The 20,044-nt window shown below is 36.6% G+C and overlaps 3 protein-coding genes across 3 annotated transcripts in view; all 3 read right to left on the bottom strand.

Moving 5' to 3' along the window:
• Positions 1-58: 58 nt before the first annotated feature.
• Positions 59-820, bottom strand: LOC6645287 (protein LLP homolog). The gene is made up of 2 exons (XM_002067936.4): positions 530-820; positions 59-471 (listed from the first exon to the last, which is right to left on the bottom strand). Exons 1-2 carry the CDS (start codon positions 713-715, stop codon positions 217-219), a joined length of 441 nt encoding a protein of 146 aa, XP_002067972.1. The 5' UTR covers positions 716-820; the 3' UTR covers positions 59-216.
• A 156-nt stretch (positions 821-976) lies between these two features.
• Positions 977-2,682, bottom strand: LOC6645286 (syntaxin-17). Its single transcript, XM_002067935.4, has 2 exons — positions 1,927-2,682; positions 977-1,865 (listed from the first exon to the last, which is right to left on the bottom strand). The coding sequence occupies exons 1-2, from the start codon at positions 2,240-2,242 to the stop codon at positions 1,282-1,284; spliced, it is 900 nt and encodes a 299-aa protein (XP_002067971.3). The 5' UTR covers positions 2,243-2,682; the 3' UTR covers positions 977-1,281.
• A 343-nt stretch (positions 2,683-3,025) lies between these two features.
• LOC6645285 overlaps positions 3,026-20,044 on the bottom strand; it is a 33,747-nt gene continuing 16,728 nt past the window's right edge. The window contains exons 3-5 of the mRNA XM_002067934.4: positions 4,249-4,505; positions 3,759-4,183; positions 3,026-3,672 (exon numbers count right to left, since the gene is read on the bottom strand). Coding sequence (XP_002067970.3) covers positions 3,541-3,672; positions 3,759-4,183; positions 4,249-4,505 — 814 coding nt within the window. The 3' untranslated portion in view covers positions 3,026-3,540. The remainder of the gene's footprint in view (positions 3,673-3,758; positions 4,184-4,248; positions 4,506-20,044) is intronic.

Raw genomic sequence — 20,044 nt, 5'->3', positions numbered from 1 at the left:
TTTAGTCAACAGTAGAGGATTCGAAGGGGGTTGAGCAGAAGGAAAGTCCCAAATTCAATTCGTTTCAAGGCTTTAATATGAATTATACATTTAGTATGTATATATAAATCAGAGTTCTTATCAATTATCAACATGTACAAGTCCTTCTTGTAGAGTTCATTCTTAAACTATGCTAATTTACTTACTAAACAGATGATAAATCAAATCTGAAACATTCTATAGAGGCACATTGACCGTGGTCCAGGCCTGTTTGAAGTTCTTTTTCTGGGCATGCTGCTTCTTGCGTAGACGTTTGGCTGTCTTCTTCTTTTTGAACCAAGCTGGATAGTTGCCAAATTGATCCTTTAGGGTCTTGCTATTGAAGACATGCTCCACGCCAGTCTTCTCATTGGTCACTGCAATCTTTTCGCCTGTTTCCAAACTCTCCTGGTGCTCATAGATTAATTCCTGTTCCTCTTTTGATTTAGCTTCCTACAATTGAACAAATACCTCTCTTAGTTTAACCCAATGTTAGGGACTAGTAACTTACTCTCTTGATTTCCTCGGCTGTCTTTACTTCGGCAACATCGCTGATATCTTTCATAATTTCATTCCCATCAGCATCGATGAGTCCCAGAGTTTTCTTAAGACGTATCAGTTCCTTCGCCTCGTAGCGTACCTTTTTGATTTTATTCATTTCATCGCGACGCTTGCGGGATCGGTTATTGCGACCCATTTTAAGGGAATTAAACTCAAAAAACTAGGTATTAATGTTGGAAAAACTACGCCGCCGAATGTAAACACGTGCCAAATGCTCTAAAGATGCCAGAAGTGACATATGCTAATGACAGGGTTGCCAGATCTATCATGTGGTCGTGACGTTGCCAGAACTTGTTAGCTGGCTGACCACCTCATTTTTTTGTCTGGCAACATTCAATTTGAAAGTGCGCGGGTTTTTGTTTAAAAAGTCCTTTGTAATTGTGGAAATCTAACATAATTTCGATACATGTTTGTGTATTGCATATTGAAGGCTTAGAGCTAGACACAAATTCTAAAACAATAATTAACTAACGCTTAAACTAAACAATAAGAGAGATAGGGATCGGGCAGAAGGAGAAAAGTGATCCATTGCACGTCAAATCACAATCGGGGGTGGTGTATGAGTCGAGGTGGTTCGAGTATGGTTTACTGTATGGAACAATAGCTGCGAACGTTGCACATAACACCCGTGCTGGCAGCTTCCAGGCGTCGTGTATTTGTTGACCAAATATGCGTTGTGGCCAGGGCAGTGCACTTATTGGGTCATTCGGGTTTCTCTTTGAGCTCTAATTTCTCACCGGATGCGTCAGTCTCCTGATTCGGATTGGCCTCCTGCTCCTCAATATTGCCATGCATTACATTTGGATTCGATTTTAGTACTGAGCCGCCAGTAAAACCGAGAATGCCGCATCCAACAGCTGCCAAACCGCCTGCCTTAATACCAGCAACAAGACCAATGGGCCCACCCACACAGGTACCCAGAAGAGCGCCCACTACTGGATACATGGCCTTCTTATAGGTTAAAGCACTGCGCAATTGCCGTTCGCCTTCTTGGACATTCTCCAGGGCCTCCTCGGCATTGTCAGCAATGGCCTGGACAGCCACCGATTGTTCCGCTGTGATTTGTCTCATACCCTGGAACATGCCATGCAGATCATATATCTCACGTTGTAGGTTTTCCATTTGCGCCAGACAGGCCTCCCGTTGGGCCAGCTGATGCTCCTCTAGTTGAAAATTCGTTTGCAACTGTGGCAGAGTCCTCTGATGTGCAGAAACTTGACTTATATCCACATCCTGATCCTGATCCTCATCGCTGAAAGTGGAACTCGGCGATTTCAGTTGCAGCTCTATTGAGAGAGTATGAAAATATAATAAGGCTCCAACTTAAGGCATCATAATGGGACTCACCTGAGAATTCTTTAACTCCAGCCAAGGCCTTTTCTTTGCCAGGACGCATTAGATTGTCAAAACGTTCCAGATCCTCGTCTCGCACTTTTTCACGCAACGCCTCCATTTCAACCAAGAGATTCTTAATCTGTTTAATCACCCGCATGGCATTGAGCTCTTCCTTTTTAATCTTCTGCCAGTCGCCCAATGCCAGACTCTTCTCAATGTTGCTGCGATGATTTTGCAGCAATCCTAGATGATGGGGCACGGCCATGTCTTGGAATCTCTGTATGGAGACCTCTGTCTGCCTAAGTGGTAGCTTCTCGTCCCCAGTCATTGTTAAACTAATTTAAAAACAACAAATCTGCTCTGATATCGCCCTTTGGTCTTGTTGTGGTTAAAAGTGAAATTAACAATTTTCCACTAGATGTGGGATCACACACCTCCTCCGCACCACACCAGCTTTCCCCGATGGTAAAAGTCGGGACGGACAGACGTACGGAACACTTTTCAAGCCGAGATATTTGTGTTTGTTTGTGTGTGTGTTTAGTTTTTGTTGTTTTTACACTGCGCAGTTCTCTTGCAATGACGTCACTTCTGGAATATTACAATTGGCAAACAATGGATCACTTTTTCCAATGTCGTCGAACTGACATGGTTTTAATTAAAATTTGTTCGCTTATTTATGCTGGTCCCGATCTAAAGAACTGATAAACTTAGCATTGTTATTGTTGTCGTTTCTCTCAGGGGCGAATCAGTGCATTTAGTTTTATGTAGCTCACTCACCAAATGAATTCAGTTCCAAGAACTGGTTCCGTATACATGCACCACCTATCGATAAATTATGTTGTGCGTGCTCTCAAATTGCTGCCTGGCTCAAAATGAGCAAATCGTTTGGCGGGACAACAATTCGAATTCAAGTTCAAATTCTTTTTTAATTTCAGCATGTTACTACGAAATTTTGATTCATTGTGAGATTCAAATTTCTTCATTTATTATATGATTATAATAAATACTCTGAATGTTACTAGTTTAGCTGTCACACTGTGCGTATACGTTATTGTTAGCCTAATATGGGAGCCAAAATATTGCATATTGAAGAAAATTTCAAACTGCCCGATTACCAAAGTAAAAATCAATCAAACATATTTTAATACAATTTCTTTGTTATATATATATGTATATATATTAATATTTATATTAATTACACTCTATATACATTTACATGCAAAAAAAAAAAGAAGGTCGAAAAAAATAAACCGGACACATACACAATCAATGCACAATACAATACAATTGCACACATGCAAAGCAAAAGCCACGCTTAATGGCTTATAGAAAAATATATTAAACACCCAGATCTTTAGATCTGAAATATTTGTGGTCCAGTTGAGTATGAGTTACGATAGTTTTATGACACTTTTTGCTTAAGTACTAGTCTAACTTTGAAGGCAGTTTATTACTAAACAACTACGCAGAGGCACTCGCGTTCGGGAATGGCTTGCAAGCAGGAGCAGGATTTGAGGACGAGTTGAACATGAAGAGATGTTTAAATTAACTAAATATTACATTTTCTTGTATATCGTAGAAAAAAAGGTGTATATATTTATTTCCTTCTTTATTCTTATTTTGCATCTAGGGGCAATTGGCATTCGGTCCATTTCGGCATTTTAGGAGTAAATTTAGCATGCCCTCCAGTTTATTTGTTCGTGATTCCGTCTTATAGAGATTCGTTTGTAGGCGGTTCACATCCATGGCTTGTTTCTCCTGCAACGAGAGACAGCGAGAGAGAGAGAGAGAGAGATGGAGGGTTAATAAATTTAGAGTTACTTTGGATAAATTGCAGTACTTACCAAGGTGCTAAGTCGACTTTTTAGGGTATCTACCATACTGTAGGTAGCCTGTAAAGACTTTTGCAGCTCATTCGTGTGCACTCGCTCATTGGCCAGCGAGCGTTCGATTTTCTGCAAACGCGTTGCCACCTCCACGTCGTTGTCATCAATATCGTTCTCCAGATCGCGTGCCTCGAACGCATCATCGGCATGGGCCGATGCCTTGCGGCAGCTCTGTTGATCCGCCTGCAAAACGAAACCATGTCGACAGCGACAAAAGTACGATCCCTGTGTATTGACACATTGCTGATCGCACGGTTTGTCCACCTGACACTCGTTCACATCCGATTCACAATAGCGACCCGAATAGCCAGCCGGACAGGAGCAGGCACAGGTCTGGGGATTTGTATAATTGCCACCATTCTGACAGCGTGCGGCACAGACAGCTGTGATTGGATAGGAATTAGGAGGGATTAGTCAACCAAAAAGGCTCTAACTCATTCTCACTCACGTTTCATGCACGCATCCGCGCGCGGCGTCTCCCGCGTCCAGCCGGTGCAGCAATCGTAGGTCATCTGTTGGGCCGGCTTATGCTTGATCACATCACGATAGGCCTGCTCGTGGACCAATTGCACGCGCGTGCACATCTGTCCGGCATGTGTGGGCGGCTGGCAGGGCGTGCTCACGTGTTTCCAAGTGGGTCGCGTGTAAACCTCCGTTGTCTTCACTGGCATCGTGATTGTCCGCTGCTGCACGCAAATGTGTCGCCTGTGGACCGAAAAAGTATATACATATATACATATGAAGCAGTTGTCTCTCTGTGTGGATTTATTTTCCTTTGCTATTGAACAAATCAACAGCTCATCTACAAAAGTGAAATTGACTTTTCCTCCCGTCCAGTCCAGGCCAAGCCATGGCAAGCCAGACCAGAGACAGACCCAGACACCACCAGCCAATTACTGTCATAATAAACTGGACAACAGGTTGGCGTGCCCAGCGCAAACGCAGACACAGACACAGATGCAATGCCAAGGCATCAGCCACTTCACAATTGTCACCAACAACTGGACAAAGACAACTTGCTAGGCATGATGCCAACGAAATGCAATGCTGAAGTCATGCCAGTATCCGCCTTGCCCCCTCCCCCTCCCACCCCTCATATCTGAACATACCTATATTGGGAATACATTCAACCGAATTCGGTATTCATATATGTGCTACTTGAGCAGGATTCTAGCAACTTGAACATAAGATGTTTAAAATCAAATGTTTCGCTTAAACCTACTAGAAGCTATCTTCAAATGGGCAGATATTTGAGCAACCACCGAGTTCTATCACCTGGAAACTTTGCTAAAGAACTTTAGAACCGAATGGCCACAGCATCTTTTAAAAGCTAAAATTATTTGGAAATTATAACTAAAGAGCCCTTCCTTCTGTGCCGATTTCCCAAACCCCCCCTATCTCCTCCTAGACCTTTACTTAGCTTTGGAAAACCATATACTAAGGGTTTTTTGAATTAAGAATGGTATTTTACACAATCGTTTTGGTCGCCATTACGCCATTATCGAGATCTGTATATCGATTCGGTCAAGTTAAACTGCTGCACTCTCTTGAACTATTACTCTTAGGCGATCAACTATTTTATATAGCACTTCTCATTACAGACCTCTGGTCAATAAGACCTTGTAATACTATGTGGAAATAAGTCAGGTACATGTGGGAGTCCAGGACTGAGATTCTCTTAGGACTTTATTCGAAAAGATTCATTTAAAGACATTATTCTTTTAAGAATATGTACATAAAAAGTCAGAGTCTGTGTCTGTATACCGTGTCTTGAAAAAATATTGACGCTTTTCCAACATCGTTCCTTTTTTTGTAAGGGCCCTCTCTTTTAAACGCCCCGAAACTTTGGTGCCGCCTAAATCCATGCCTGGGAACGGAAGTCAAATCTATTGGATTGAATTTAAGAAGATTTCAAAAAATTTTATAAAGTTGATGATACCTCTGATATAGGTCCATTTTTTTAAAAATAAAGTTCTATCTCAAATTAATTATATAATTTCGTTTTCAACTTTTTGATTTCATGAAATTATCATTCATACATGTATCTACAAAAGTAAATGCTTAATATTTGTTTCTAGGGCAATTTCCGGGTATGCCTATCCCAGGCATTAACAATTGCATCTCTGAACTCCTTCCTTGAGATGTAATACACGTTTTGTAATTCAATTCGATTTGCCTTCTAAGGTGTATTAATTTTCCCTAGTAATCCCAAAACGATCTCCAATTTTCTCTAATATTTAGTTTGAGAGCCACTTAAGTAAACCCAAACTTAACCAAAGCTTTCACAACGAGGCATATTTCTAGACAACTATGAGAAATAGAAAACCAAATATTATGATAAGTTAGAGCTGTCGATCTACATTATTCAATCGAAATGCTAAATGCTTTTCTTCTTCCACGTACATACAAAGATATCTTAACAATGCTTCACTATCTTTTAGGGCATTGTTATGGACCCTTTTTAGATATGTCTTATGGGTTCTCGTTTAATGATCGAAATGGAAATTATATTAGCATAACTTTAAACACTTTACTGTTGTTGTTGGGAGGGTGGGGGCTTAACAGTGCTTCTGAAACTTCGACACTCTTTGTTTTGAAACCTTTTTCGAGCCGCAAGCAGTTAAATATAAAGAGCGCTGATAATAAGCGGTTTTTGATTTTGATTTCAGTTTTTTTTTCTTTCTGTTTGAGGGGTTTTATTTGTATGTGTGTGTGTGTGTGTGTGTAGACTGCCAAAAAACGCAAACTGGGCTCAGAGAGTCAAGTCCAGTCCGGACCAGCTTCAGTGCATTGCAATCCAGATGCTATAGCTACTGAGATGCATCCATAAATTGCCCGAGTTTGGCTTACAATGCCAGGCTGCCTTCTCCTTTACCTCCTACTCCTGCTTCTGCTCCTGCTCCTGTTCCTGCTGTTGGTGTCGTAATTGGCAAAATGCGGGCCAAACAATTGCAAACGCGTGACGTGGCCACTGACTGACGGACTGACTGACTTTGGGTCTGACTACCGCTTCGTTTTTGGACCTGAACCGTTGGTTTTTTTTTTGGCTTGCTGTTGTTACTTGCCAATATTTGTGTCTTGGTCATGGCAATAAAAAACGATATCGTTAAAACAAACAATTCATCGACTAGCAAGATACCCAAACTTTACAAAAAAAGAATCATTTACCAATGATATCGAAATTCTAAAAAACCTTTTAAAATAATCTCTATAAGTAAATTTTTTAATATGAAGTGTTTTATGGACCAACTTTAATTTATATATGTGGAAAAAAATTATAATTTAAATACCGCAGTATAATATGAAAAAAACCACCTTGGATATAAATATCGCTTTCGATCGTACAAAAGGATCTAGAAAATACTTTTGTTGGGTGTTTGATCAAAATATCAATATTTTCCACTCAAAAAATTTTTCGATAATGGGATGCTTTAGGCAAAATAGAGCCGAAAACGGACGAACGTAATTTGAGAGTCCGATATTTCAGACGACCTGCCCTTGGATCCTTCCATACTTCCATACTGTACTTATATAGGGCAATGAAATAGTAAAAGTACTAAAAGTGTCTCCAAGTCAGACAAAAACATCTTTGTGCCTTGTTGAAAACTTTCTTTTTTTAAAAAGGAATGAAAAAATGAATCCATTAATGAATATCAAGAACAACTCATATCAAAAATGGTAGAAATACCTGAAAGGGAACCTAATGTTAACCAAACCAAATTCATAACTTTTACACAAAGTTAGGTATAGAAAACAACATTTTTGTTTGTTCAGATCTATTTTCCAAATCAATAATCTTCTACGGTGTGACAGTGTGCTTGGATATAGTCAAATATTATTTACCTATACCAAAAACAAAAACAAGTTCTATGAGGTTTCTTTCGGAAACTTTGGAGGGAAATCGTTCTTAGATATGGAAATTTGAACAGTTTCTTAGGTAAAATCTCGGTTTTGGTGTAGGAGATTTTCCTCGTTGCCCCTCTCCGACGATCCACCACTGCTCCTGTCATTACCCACCCATTGGCCTACATTGTCTAGCCAATATTGAAATGGATGCATACAAATATTAAGAATCAAATATTCTCCATTTAATTTATGAATTTCTTAACTCTTCACAAGGCTTTATAGTTGTCATATTAAGTAGAAAATACATAAAATCATTGTTTTATTACTAAACATGTATTTATTTCAATGAATTAAAAAAAAAATAAAACAATATTTTTCAGCATCTGCTTTGTGTTAAGTATTGAGTTAAGATTTTCTTTCTTTTTGAATTTCCAACCAAAAATTGAGTGAAAGAGTGAAATCCTATGTGATATACATAGTTTAAAAGTTTTAAGATTCTTTCAATTGTGGAATATAATGTATGTATATATTTTGCATTAAGGACTAAACATTCCTTGAAACTAAGAGACCCGACTTTGTTAGTGGTATTGGGTTTACAGGGTGCCAAAAAAAAAAAAAAAAAAAGCAAAAAAGTGGCACAGTTGAAACGATCCTGTGACCGTTTGCAGCGGGACATTTAACAATTTCTTTATTGCACTACATGCATATTTATGTGTGGATGTTTATTTTGTTGTTGGTGTTGTTGTTGTTGTTAACTGGCTTCTCTTGTACCATAATTCTCACGTTATTTATGCGCCAGAGTTCTCAGTGTTTTTTGTTTTTTCTCTTTCTTTTTCTTAAGGGCGCCAGCAACAACAGCAACATACAACATGCAGCAGCATCAACAACAACAACAACAACAACAACAACAACAATAAGAACAACAAAATGCGGAAGTTTTCTTTTCTTTTTTCGAAGAAACTGTGCCAACCAAAGTGCAACATGAAATGCTCATTCCAACAATGCCCATTTCCATTCTGCTGGCTGCATAAATCTCTGGATGCACATGCAGCCTGCTGGGCCTCCCTCATTCCATATACACAAACTCCCCATATATCTCAAAAACTCTCTACATCCAATGGGGGTATGAGGTATGGGTTATGGTGTGTGTGTGTGTGTGTATGAATGGCTTCATTGCTTTGTTTAGAAACGTTTAGGCTAAAATTAAATTTGAATTTTTAATTGTTAAACGCCTGAACACCTGTGGCTCACTCTCAGCCTTTCCGCTCCACTGACCAGTTTATGGGAATCAAAAGAAGTCTCACACAGTTATTTGCTGCCGTTGGTTGTTATACCTCTGGCTGCTGCTCTGTCTGCTGCTGCACATTTCGATCTTCTCATCCAACTTGACCCGTAAAATTATAAAAACATCAATCAAAATTGCATGCAGTTGTAAGACATTTTCAAAACTGAAATTGAAATGCCGGTTGTGGTTGGTTGGGCCAATTAATCAAAAATTAAAACTGTTAAATTTTACAAGAAAACGCAAGACAGAAGAAAAGTAAAAACCCCTTCTCCCCCGCTCTTCCCTAACCAACTAAAAACCCATCCATTCCTGTTGTTACCCCCGTCATCTTCTTCCTTTTCTTCATAAATCCCCCCCACCCAACAACAACAACAACAACAACAACAACAACAACAACAACAAAAAGATACAGACACGGGCCACGGTTTTTGGTTGAACTTTTTGGGTTTTTGAGTGCGGTTTATTGATTTACGATTTATTTTCATTGAATGCCTCGCGCAGAAATTGATGAGCCGCATACTGCAGGCCAAAAGGTGACCTCGCCGAGCGGGTGTGCGTGTGTGTGTGTGTGTGTGTGTGTGTGTAAGTGTGTGGGCTTAATGGACTGACTACATTGCATCGGATCGCTGGACTAATAAATGGATGGCTGCCACATATTGATAGAGTTTCCTCTTGAACGTTGTAAAGTCTGCGGTTCAATAGGCAAAGAATAATTATACCCTGTAAAAACACGACACTTGAATTGAGAGAAGAGTACACGGAAAACTATAAGGCTAATTGCATTCAAATTGCCTGTTAGGTGAATTTTCACTGTATTATCTAACGCACATTAATAAAAGGCAAGCCCAATTCGCCTGAGTCGTTTTTTACGCTATTATTTTATTGGAAAGTTTTTCTTAGACATTTTTCCAAATTAAAAGATTAAAAGGGTCGTCAAAAATGAACCCAAAACCCAGAGGATAGAGATGCGCTGAATTCGCTGAATATTTACATTTGCTCTGCTTAAGGAAATGTCGAAACTTAAATGAGTAAAAATCTCTGTTTTCCCCTGTTTCTGAAGCTATGTATACATGTAGCATAATTTTGAGAACATATTAAGATTCAGTTCGTTATGACCTACTAGAATTGTATACTCTGTTGTCTGGATCTGAGTTTTGTCGGCCAGTGTTAGCAGTCTTAACAATAATTTCAAAAAACTAGCATATCTAGAAATTTTTGTAAATCTTTCCAAAATTTATTGAATGCTTTCCAATACCAAACTTAATGCATTTTTTTTAACTTGTTTTTTTCTAGCTAGATTTCCTAAAAAAAAATTATAAGCCAAGCTTTATCAAAATTTGAAGTAATTTTTTCAAGAACATCCAGAGTAAAGAAAATTATTGCTGTTGGTTCTTAATATTAATATGACTTTTGTTATTTTCAAATTTAGAATAAATTTTGATTTTCCACTTCGAGGGTGTGCCAAAGGTTTATCAGTCCGAACAACCATTTGGTGATATCATGTAAAATTAATTTCATTTACCTATAAAACCCTTTTACATACAGATAACCTTAAGGCCAAATTAATTGATATATATTAATCATATAAAATGCTAAGATAATCAAAAAAAAAGCCAAAAGAATTCAATAAAAACAACCATTTTTATATTTTCAATTTATAATGCACTTTACATTTTGGATAAAAACGAAAAAAAAGACAACTAAAAAACCTTAAAAGAGTATTAACAAATTTCGATTTCCATTTTGATGACAATATAATACAAATTTTTGTATTAATAGCAGAAAATCCCTTCACAATGCCAATTATGCAAATCAAATTCAAACAATTCAAGAATTAGACAAAAGAAATGCAATTTCAGTTTATTTGTTTGCTCAACACTTTAGTTAGTTAAGTTGGCTTAAATCATTTTTATCGTTTTACGGGGTCATTTGCTAACAACCAGTTTGCATTTTGTCAACGTTTTTGGAGGGGGGCGAAAACAAAAACAGTTTAAAAGAAAAAATAAAAAAAGAAACTAAAACTAACAACTAAAAGCCGACCAGAGGGTCAAGTTAACTAAAGCAAATGACGAATTTTGTTGTACCCTAATGCAAAATGAATTAATATTACGCATACGCCATGTGTGCTCATCATTTTGAACGCAGCTTAACTAACGAATATTTTAATTGAAATATTTATTTTTAATTTTTTGAATTTTAATGGTCTTTTTACACATTTTGTATTGTATTGTTTTTTATTTATATTAGATTTTTTAAAGAAGTATCCTTTTGGCTTAGATAGGTCTCGGACAAATAATTCAATTAGTTGAAACAGTTTACTCACTTAATTGTTCACTGATTCATTTGTATAGTTGTTGACTTCCAATTACTCAACGAATCAATGTTTCAAAGTGACTTACTTATTCAGTTGCTCACCGACTCACTTATTCAATACCTTTCTTACTCTACTGTAATCTGTCATGCTAACAGAAAGCTGAATTCAGAAAGAAGTCCAAACCCCATTCTAGTATATACATATGGTCGGAGAATACTTTTATCCTTTTCTAATTCCAAGAATGTCAATGAACAACTGAGTCGGTGAATATCTCAACAAATGAGTATGTTTAATATTAGTTGAATGTTCATTGCTCACTCAATAAATAAAACCCTCATTTATGATCGATCCAACACCACATGACATTGTAACAAACGTGTATATATAACTAATATGCCCACTTGTCTAGCGTATTAAAGAAATCAACAGTCACAAAAGTTGGCGACACTTAACAACTTAACAGCTAAAATATGCAAGCGGAAAAGTGCAAGCGTCTCATTTTTATACATTGGATATATCTATGTATATGTATCTCCCTGGGTGTCTATCTCTCACTCATTTGTGAATTTGTGAGTGTGTGTGTGTGTGTGGCTATCGCATTTCCAAATGAAAATGTGAAGTAAATTTTATAAAAACATAAAAATATTGTTGCCAGAGCTATAAAATAAATTTTACGGCCACATTCAATGCGTATACATAAGTTAAATGGGAGAGAAAACTCTTTAAAGCAAAAAAAAAAAAAAAAACATTTAAGAGTTAAAAGCCAAATTGATGAAATGGCCGGCCAAGCAGACAAGCAGAGACATTGTGAGGTGGGGGAAGCAGACGGGGCGGTAGCTGGTGTTTTCAAGTGCAGGACATGTAACTGTAATGGTCAAGAGACTAGACTAAAAAAATAACTTAGTAAGTACAAGTGTAAGTATAAGACTAAAGTAATCTGATTTGTTACATGAAATTAGAATTTAAATTGGCCAGAGAATGCAATTCCAGCTGCCAGTATCCGCGTTCCCGCACACTCTATACCTGGAGGATGGATGGGGGACAGGGCAAACGAATGCATCATTAGTTGCATTTCCAACTACTGCAGCCAGCACCCACTGCACATAGTCCACCACCACGCCACCACACGAAAAGAGCAACCACGACCAGCGACAACGACAACGACAACAAGGAGAAGAACAACAACAACAATGATGATGATGATGATGATGATCATGATGATGATGGCAATGGCGACGACATGGACGAGGGAATCGCATTTTTAGACATGCTTCCTGGTGCCGGAATTCTGATGGTAGAGCCAAGGCAGCTGCCTCTTTTAGACTTTATTTGGTTGGGTGTTTTTTTTTTTTTTGTTTGCCTCTTTTTTTCCTTTCTACATTTTGTTCCTTTACAACGCCCATGTGACCACAAACCATAAGATGAGAGATGCTCATGACGATGACTCGACGGAGTTGGCTCAGTATTTCTAATAATATTTTAGCAATGTCCATTGCCAGCAAGTGCAGCCGCTGCCACATTTGCAGCTTTCAGTTTCTTTTACCATTTTCCATTTTTCTTCCTTCTTTAACATTACTTTAGTTTTTTCTTTTTCCTCCACCCCTCCGTTTCTTTTCTTGTGCTTGCAAAAAGAATTATTACAGCACTCAGTCGGCGGCTGGTTGGAATTGAAATAATATATCCCATATAGGCAACTAGATAAATACCTAAACCATATATGCCAGCAATTAAAAGGAAATCATTATCAACGCAAGGCATTTTTACATTTAGTTGCAGATCGATAGATAGAGAGTTAGATAGATAGCAACATAGATAGATAGCTATATAGTCAGCCACAAGATAACTATTATGGATATGTTTTACGACCAAGACTTTTAATTTTAATACATTTTATTTTAATCTAAAATTTCAGTTTTTGATCAAATTGAAAATTAATACCTTTAAATAAAAACTTATTATCTTTAAAACTATTTTTATTTCTATTCCATTATTTGGTTCTTTCACCTATAAAAAAAAAACGGGTACTCAATCTACTTAACTACATTAAAATAGAAATTGTCTATGAAATGGCAGTAGTCAAAGCTATTAGTTAGTCAATTGGATTACCCGAATGTCTAAGACCAAATTATACCTAAGTACAAAGATTTTATAATTTTCTTGTTAGTCGCTGGAACTAAGGCGCTGAACTTAAGTCAGCATATATAGGTATATATAGTATTAAGTATTAAGTTAGTTTTTCAGGATAACATTTAAAAGTTTTTATTACTTTTTCGTTTAGTTTAAGCCGTTTGTAATTTACAGCTGGTTTTATAATATAAAAGGGTCCTTATAGTATATTAATGTCAAATCCTTTATGTTTATATAGAGTGACAAAAAAAAAAAGGTTCTTGAGCTGTGTTCTACTATTCCGTCAAAATATCTCCCAGACGGAATTGAAATCTTTACTACACTATTCTCCACTTGATTCGGTTTTAAATATTTTGCTTTTAGTCTGTATGGTTTATACAGAATATTTCAAGGAAAACAACTTGTTTTAAATTGACACCTGAAACATCATATTTAATAAAAACTACAAAGGCAACATAGCATTGGGTGTTCTAATTGATTGTCCCGTGGTGTACATTATTATTATTATTACAAGTATACGATATAGTTGTAAACTATGTATCAACCGAACCATATTTTACAAGCACTGGCAACTAAGGCCTTCGGCTTAGACGAAAACTACATCCAAACACTAGCCTGGGATTCGAGCCCGGATCCTCGTTGTTCAGTTGCCTAAACGACTGGGTTACTTAGGCAACTCATCTACCGAGGACTGCTGGTGTATATACATAAGCATAAGCATGGGATTTCTTTGCAGCAAACCTATTCAATTTCAAGTCGAAATCAGGTCCTTTTAGTTTTAAAATCCCTACTAGAGCTGGCAAACTATCGATAGTGGGACCATTCTAGTATCGATACTATCGCTGAATTTTAGTTTTAATTGAGAAAGTCAAAAGAGTTTAAGCTTGATTTTCATACACAAGCCGTTCTTGTGGGCGGACGTTCCTCAAGACGGACGCACACATGATTTTTTTCAAACATTTTTGTATAAAACATCTCTTGCAGGTGAACATAATAATAATAAGAAAATCAGATTATTGAATAGCCAATTAACTCAATAGAAGCATTCAAAAAGGCATTGCAAAACTATAACGATTACAAGAATTAGCGAGCCTTCATTTTATATCTTACCAACATCTAAAGCTTTTAAAAAGTCATAACTCAAGCATAAATAAGAAAAGTCTAGGCAGTCTATCCTTAACAATTTTTCAAACGGACGAAAATATATGTGTATTTATATATTTAACAATATGTTAAGATCCAATAGAAGTACATATGTAGTTTCTTAAAAACACTTTTAATTTTCTATTTTAAATAATTCAGATCAATTAGACTACACAATATTAGTATAAGCTTGTTTTTTAACCACATTTCTGCTTAAGCTTTTCATGATTATTCGAAATTTCCATAACTATCGATAGTGGGAAAAACTATTGACGGTTCTAGAAAAATAAAAAATTCCATATCTCGATAGTGCCATCGATAGTTTGCCAGCTCTAATCCAAACTAAATTCGCTGTACATAAGGGCTAAACTTGTGTCTACTTTTGTAGTCAATGTGCTCTGGTTATAGTGTATAGACAAGAAAGAGGGGAAAAAATAAAAGAAACGCCAGTCACGGTTAAACGCAGCCAGCCAGTTCTAATTTGCCTGTAAATTTGTCTTGCTCTTAGAGATAGATTATGCAATAAAACCAAGAGAATCGGGCGCACGTTCGCGTGAAAAGCGAAAAAGTGAAAAGAAAATTGCCGCCAAGTGTCAGACTGACACCACGATGAAACTGTGTATGTGTGTGTGTGTTTGTGTTTGTGTGTTCGGATGCGTGTAGAGAGGAGTTTTTGGTAGTGGAACGTTAAATGTTAATGCCCAATGTCCGTTGTCCGATATTGAGTGCCTTAAGCTGGAAGCGTAATGTGAGCTGATTATATATTCCCAAAGGGAGAGCAGCCAGCAATAGTAAGGAGAAGTGGGGGGGCTTGGAATGAAACTTGGACTTGGGGTTCAGTGGCCCGCCCGCCCATTGATGCTTATGCATTTTCCATATACAACATAATCGGGGCGATAAGCGATCTGTAAGTAGAGCTGCCCTTCCTCTTTCCACAAAGCTCCTCTTGTCCCCTCACACACTGATCAACAAAAAAAAAGAAAAAAAAGAAAGAAAAAAAAAAGCCTTTTCATCCCATAACAACTCCCATCTCAGTTTGCTGTCAATGCGGCCCTGCAGCGGATTTTGGAACTGGATGGAGATGGAGACGAAGGCGAAGACGTTGTATGTGTGTCTGTGTGATGAGGCTGGCGTAAATCATGATTAATGCCCCAAACTTGTTTAAACAACAGGCCGTGTCGAGCTGTGGCCGAAAATCCGATTAGTTGTTAACGTGCAGAAGCAACCAAAAGGGAAAGAGAGAGAGGGAGAGGGAGAGGGAGAGGGAGAGGGAGAGGGAGAGGCAGAGAGAGAAAGAAATGCAGTAAAAGGGCAGCCGCAGCGTGCACGATTTCCATTTTTCTTCATTTCCAATGAAGCGCAACGAAAACTGAACGCACACACAAATTTTCATCAAATTAACATACAAGTATGTATGAATGTAGTGTAGTATATTGTATTGCTATTGCTATTGTTATTGTTAATGTTAATGTTAATGGTAATGTTAATGTTGTTGCTGCCATTCAGATTGAAATCGCACCGGCGACGAGTGAAAAGGCCGTAACAATTTTTTTTTTCTTTTTTGAAAGCGCTTCATTTGTATGAAGAGGAAGCCGATCCAAATTGTACGTGCCACAACAACAACAACAACAACAACAAGAAGATGGAGAAGAAGTAAAAAGGAGGAGGAAGTTGCACCAAAATAGACAGAGGCAGAAGATTAAGCTATTGCATTCAACCCACGCCTAGGCCCCAAAAACAAGTGCAGAGCAAGCAAGCGCCACTCCACTCCACTCCACTTCACCATGCTTCCCCCCTCCCAATGATTCCCCTTACTATCCAATTCCAGGTAGTGTCTTGTTCGGCCTCATGATATCCAATTGCAACATAATTAAGTAAGCCAAATGGCGTGTCTCATTCTGTGCCTAGTGCCTAGCCTAAGTCTGGCCTGGGCATGGGCTTGGAATTGGGTTTGGATATGGACTTGAGCTTTCTTATCTCGTCGCCTACACGTTAAGAAATTATATTATAACTTTCTTTCTCTCTCAAAGCAAAGGATCGGCATCCTTCTGCAGAAGATGATCGCAATTTCAAATAAATTGAAAAAGTGCGAATTCATAGATGTTGTAGATTTTCTTAAATTTGTGAAAATTTCTTAATTATTTGCTTTTCGTCAATAAACTGTAGCCATATCCATTGACGAGAATCGTTTCATGCCTAAACATATAAACCGAATACTACATATGCCGCCTTTAGAATTTATTTAGCATGTTGATGTTATTTTGGAACTTTCTGTATATGAACTAATTTGTTGCACTGTCATAGCTGTTAGGAACTTAACTAATTACCACTCTGATCTAATGGCTAAGTAATATAAACTTTGGTATAAAAATACTTGTAATGGTTAAACAATTGGGCTTAAACCATAATTTCCTTAGTTTATCAGCAGTGATTATGGTCCACAACTTAGTTTACACAAATTTAAAAAAAAAAGGAAAGTTAAGAAAGGATAAGAAGATATAATGAAGTGACAAAGATCACAAGGTTTTATCTATTTCATGTACCTTTAGGTTATATTATAAGTCTTAAAAATGTATAGAACAGGTAGAAGACAGCTTTTCCGATTTTAATATTATTCTATTTTCATGAAGTTTTATATAATTTGAGGGATTTACCTCTAAGATTATGATTTTAGGATGATGAGGAAAAATAAAAAAGTAGCTAAAATTGCTAAAAAGATATTGAACTAGTGTCAGTTGTTTAATATATTTTCGTGTGTACGTTCTGTATAGCTTAGTCAGAATCTTGGGCATCTAATTGTAAGTTTTCTTTTGAATATATGTACATATATTGGCAGGTGGATTGAACTAGTTTTATAAAAGTGTGTATATGTTTGTTTCAGATGTTTTTCAGCAATGATTTGGAGTTCGAGTTGACTTATTTGTTGGTTTTATTTTGAAGGTTTCCTCAAGATATTGTGGAACTTTTTGTTTGTTCGCTTATATGTTTCCCATTATAACCAGGTGTCCAGTTTTTATGATATATTCACCATTATTTTTGGGCTAATCTCAGCATTGGGAGCAAAAGTTTTTAAATTAGAGGTTTGGATTGTTCGTGTAAAATTTCTAATTAACAGCTAATGGCCTTTAAAGATACTAGGCCAAAGGCGTCAAAATGCAGGCCCTAGATGTCTAAGGCGGTTAGCCAAGACTATTTTTCAATGATTATTGCTTGATGATTTTCTATTTTTGTGAAAAAGAAATATTATACTTATAGAAAAATTTTGTAAGGTAAAGACGCGAATTTCAAATTATTAAGGGTTTACAATAACCTATTCTATACTCAGCTAACAAAATCATTAAAATCAATCAATCATTACGGAAAAGGAATTTAAATGAAGGATCGAGATAGCTTAAGTATCTCTCCATTATTTTATGTATATAACTATATATTGTAAAATGTTTTAAAGTGATTTGAAATTCTTGTTGATTCCCTAAAGCATTGGAATGTGTATTAAATCTCTTATTAAACTGAGGTTAGAAATTGTTACTTTCTGTGGCAGATATTAATTTGATACTTCCAATTACAATTCAGGCAGTAGGTTTTTCTTCAGTGTAAAATTGTTTGTTGGAAATGGAATTTTGTGCGTCATGTTGTTGCTCGACTTTTTTTTGTCGAATTTGCAGAGTCAAGGGGGAGTGGGGAGGTCAGAGGGGAGATGGTGTCGTGTGTGGCACACACAGTTTTGTTGTCTTTTGTATGCCTGCAAGACAAAAGCAATGCAGAGACAACATCACCACACCCCTTTGCCCCCTTCTTGTTTCCTTCCTGAAACGGGTTTACATGTAATCTGTCTGGCTTGACTGTCTCTGTTTGTGTCTCCAGCCACTCTCCCCTCGCCACCCTTCTAACCTCTTCTCTTTTGACCATACCACCCCTTACAGCATTGCATTAACCCAATTTTCAACTTGAGATGCGAAGCTGAAGCTGCGTGATTTGCAAATTACTGCAGAGCTGCAGCAGCAGCAGCAGCAACAGCAACAGCAACAGCAACAGCTCCATTGTCCCCCAGTTTCAGATCAGTCCGTCAGCCATGTCTTCTGTGTGTCCATGTTTTGAGTGACTTACTTGTGTTTATATGAAAAACTCACTAATTGCATACATGAGAGAAGTGGGGGAATGGAGAGCGGGTAAGTAAAGTGATGCAGGGAGAAAGAGGGAGAAACGCCACAAACCCAAAAATTGTTGACAATAGGTGTAAATTTTCAAACCTTAAGTTGTGAGTTTTATATATTAATTTGATTCAGTTATTTATGTTACTGCTCCGATTTCATAGATCAACATTTTGATTATCGATTATGAAGCGTATTGTTAATTGGTATATCGAATGAAATGAAAAGGAAAAGTGCGATAGAAATCTTGATCAACTAACTAAATAGGTGTCATAGCATTTAAATGTAAATAGACAAATTTTTGTCTTAGAGAAATTTGAATTCTTTATGATTATCAATATACATATAGAAATTTTCAATACATATGTGGGCAGAGATTAAATTTCAAACATTATTCGATCTCACAATTTTTATTCAATATCTAAAGAATTCCAAATAATATAACATACGCTAGATTTATGAGATTGGTCTTTTGACTTCAATTTTCTTTTCCCTTGAAAACTAGCAGATACATTATAAAAAATGTATTACACTTTTTTTTACCAATAATTTATTTTATGCCCTAAACTGTTAAAAATATGTAACTATAAGTACCTATATCGCATAGTCTAACGAAGTTGAAATAACAAATTGTAATTTATATTTCAAATTATGCTTATAAGCTGGGGTCAATCATACAAAGAAGATTATTTTATAGGCAGTGGAAAAAGTTAAAAAGGTTGTTTGCAAAAATGTATCAAAAGTTACCAAGTTCTACCATAAACAAACAGGTTAGCTGATTTCGAATAATAAAATCGATTTCGAAAAGACAGTTTTAAGGAAAACAAGGATTATTTTTTAATCATTTTGGTAAAATAATCGTCAAATCAACTTGGATATTTCATTTTGAATGTACGATAATAATAATAACAATTATAAGAACTCTAGAACGCCATAGCTTTTACAATTTTAAACACATTTCAAACACATTTCAAATATTAAAAATTCTAATAGTTCTAACTAATTAGAATTACAACAAAATAAAGTAAAAGACAGATTGGCAAACTCAGTTTGCTATATATTAATTATTGTTACAAGGACCTATCTTGGTCTACATTTTAATAGTAGTTAAAAGTGAATTATTTCTTGGATTTACTTAACAAAAACAATTTACTGTTAATGGCTAAAACATTTTCATACTCAAATCAGCAATAGTTAAAGGAAAGTAATTTTCCTTTTGAAGACAGAAACAAAATAAATATTATGACAAACTCAATAACAAAGTCTTTCTTAACGTGTCATTTGGCAGCAATGAATGAAGTAGATTGTTACACTATTCATACAAATATCCCTAAAGTGTAACCAAATACTGTCTGTTTTTTTTTGTGGGTCATACACT

The sequence above is a fragment of the Drosophila willistoni genome (assembly GCF_018902025.1).
Source record: "Drosophila willistoni isolate 14030-0811.24 chromosome XR unlocalized genomic scaffold, UCI_dwil_1.1 Seg143, whole genome shotgun sequence".
NCBI lineage: Eukaryota > Metazoa > Arthropoda > Insecta > Diptera > Drosophilidae > Drosophila > Drosophila willistoni.
The sequence above is the reverse complement of the archived record's forward strand: the minus strand, read 5'-3'. Positions and strand labels throughout refer to the sequence as shown.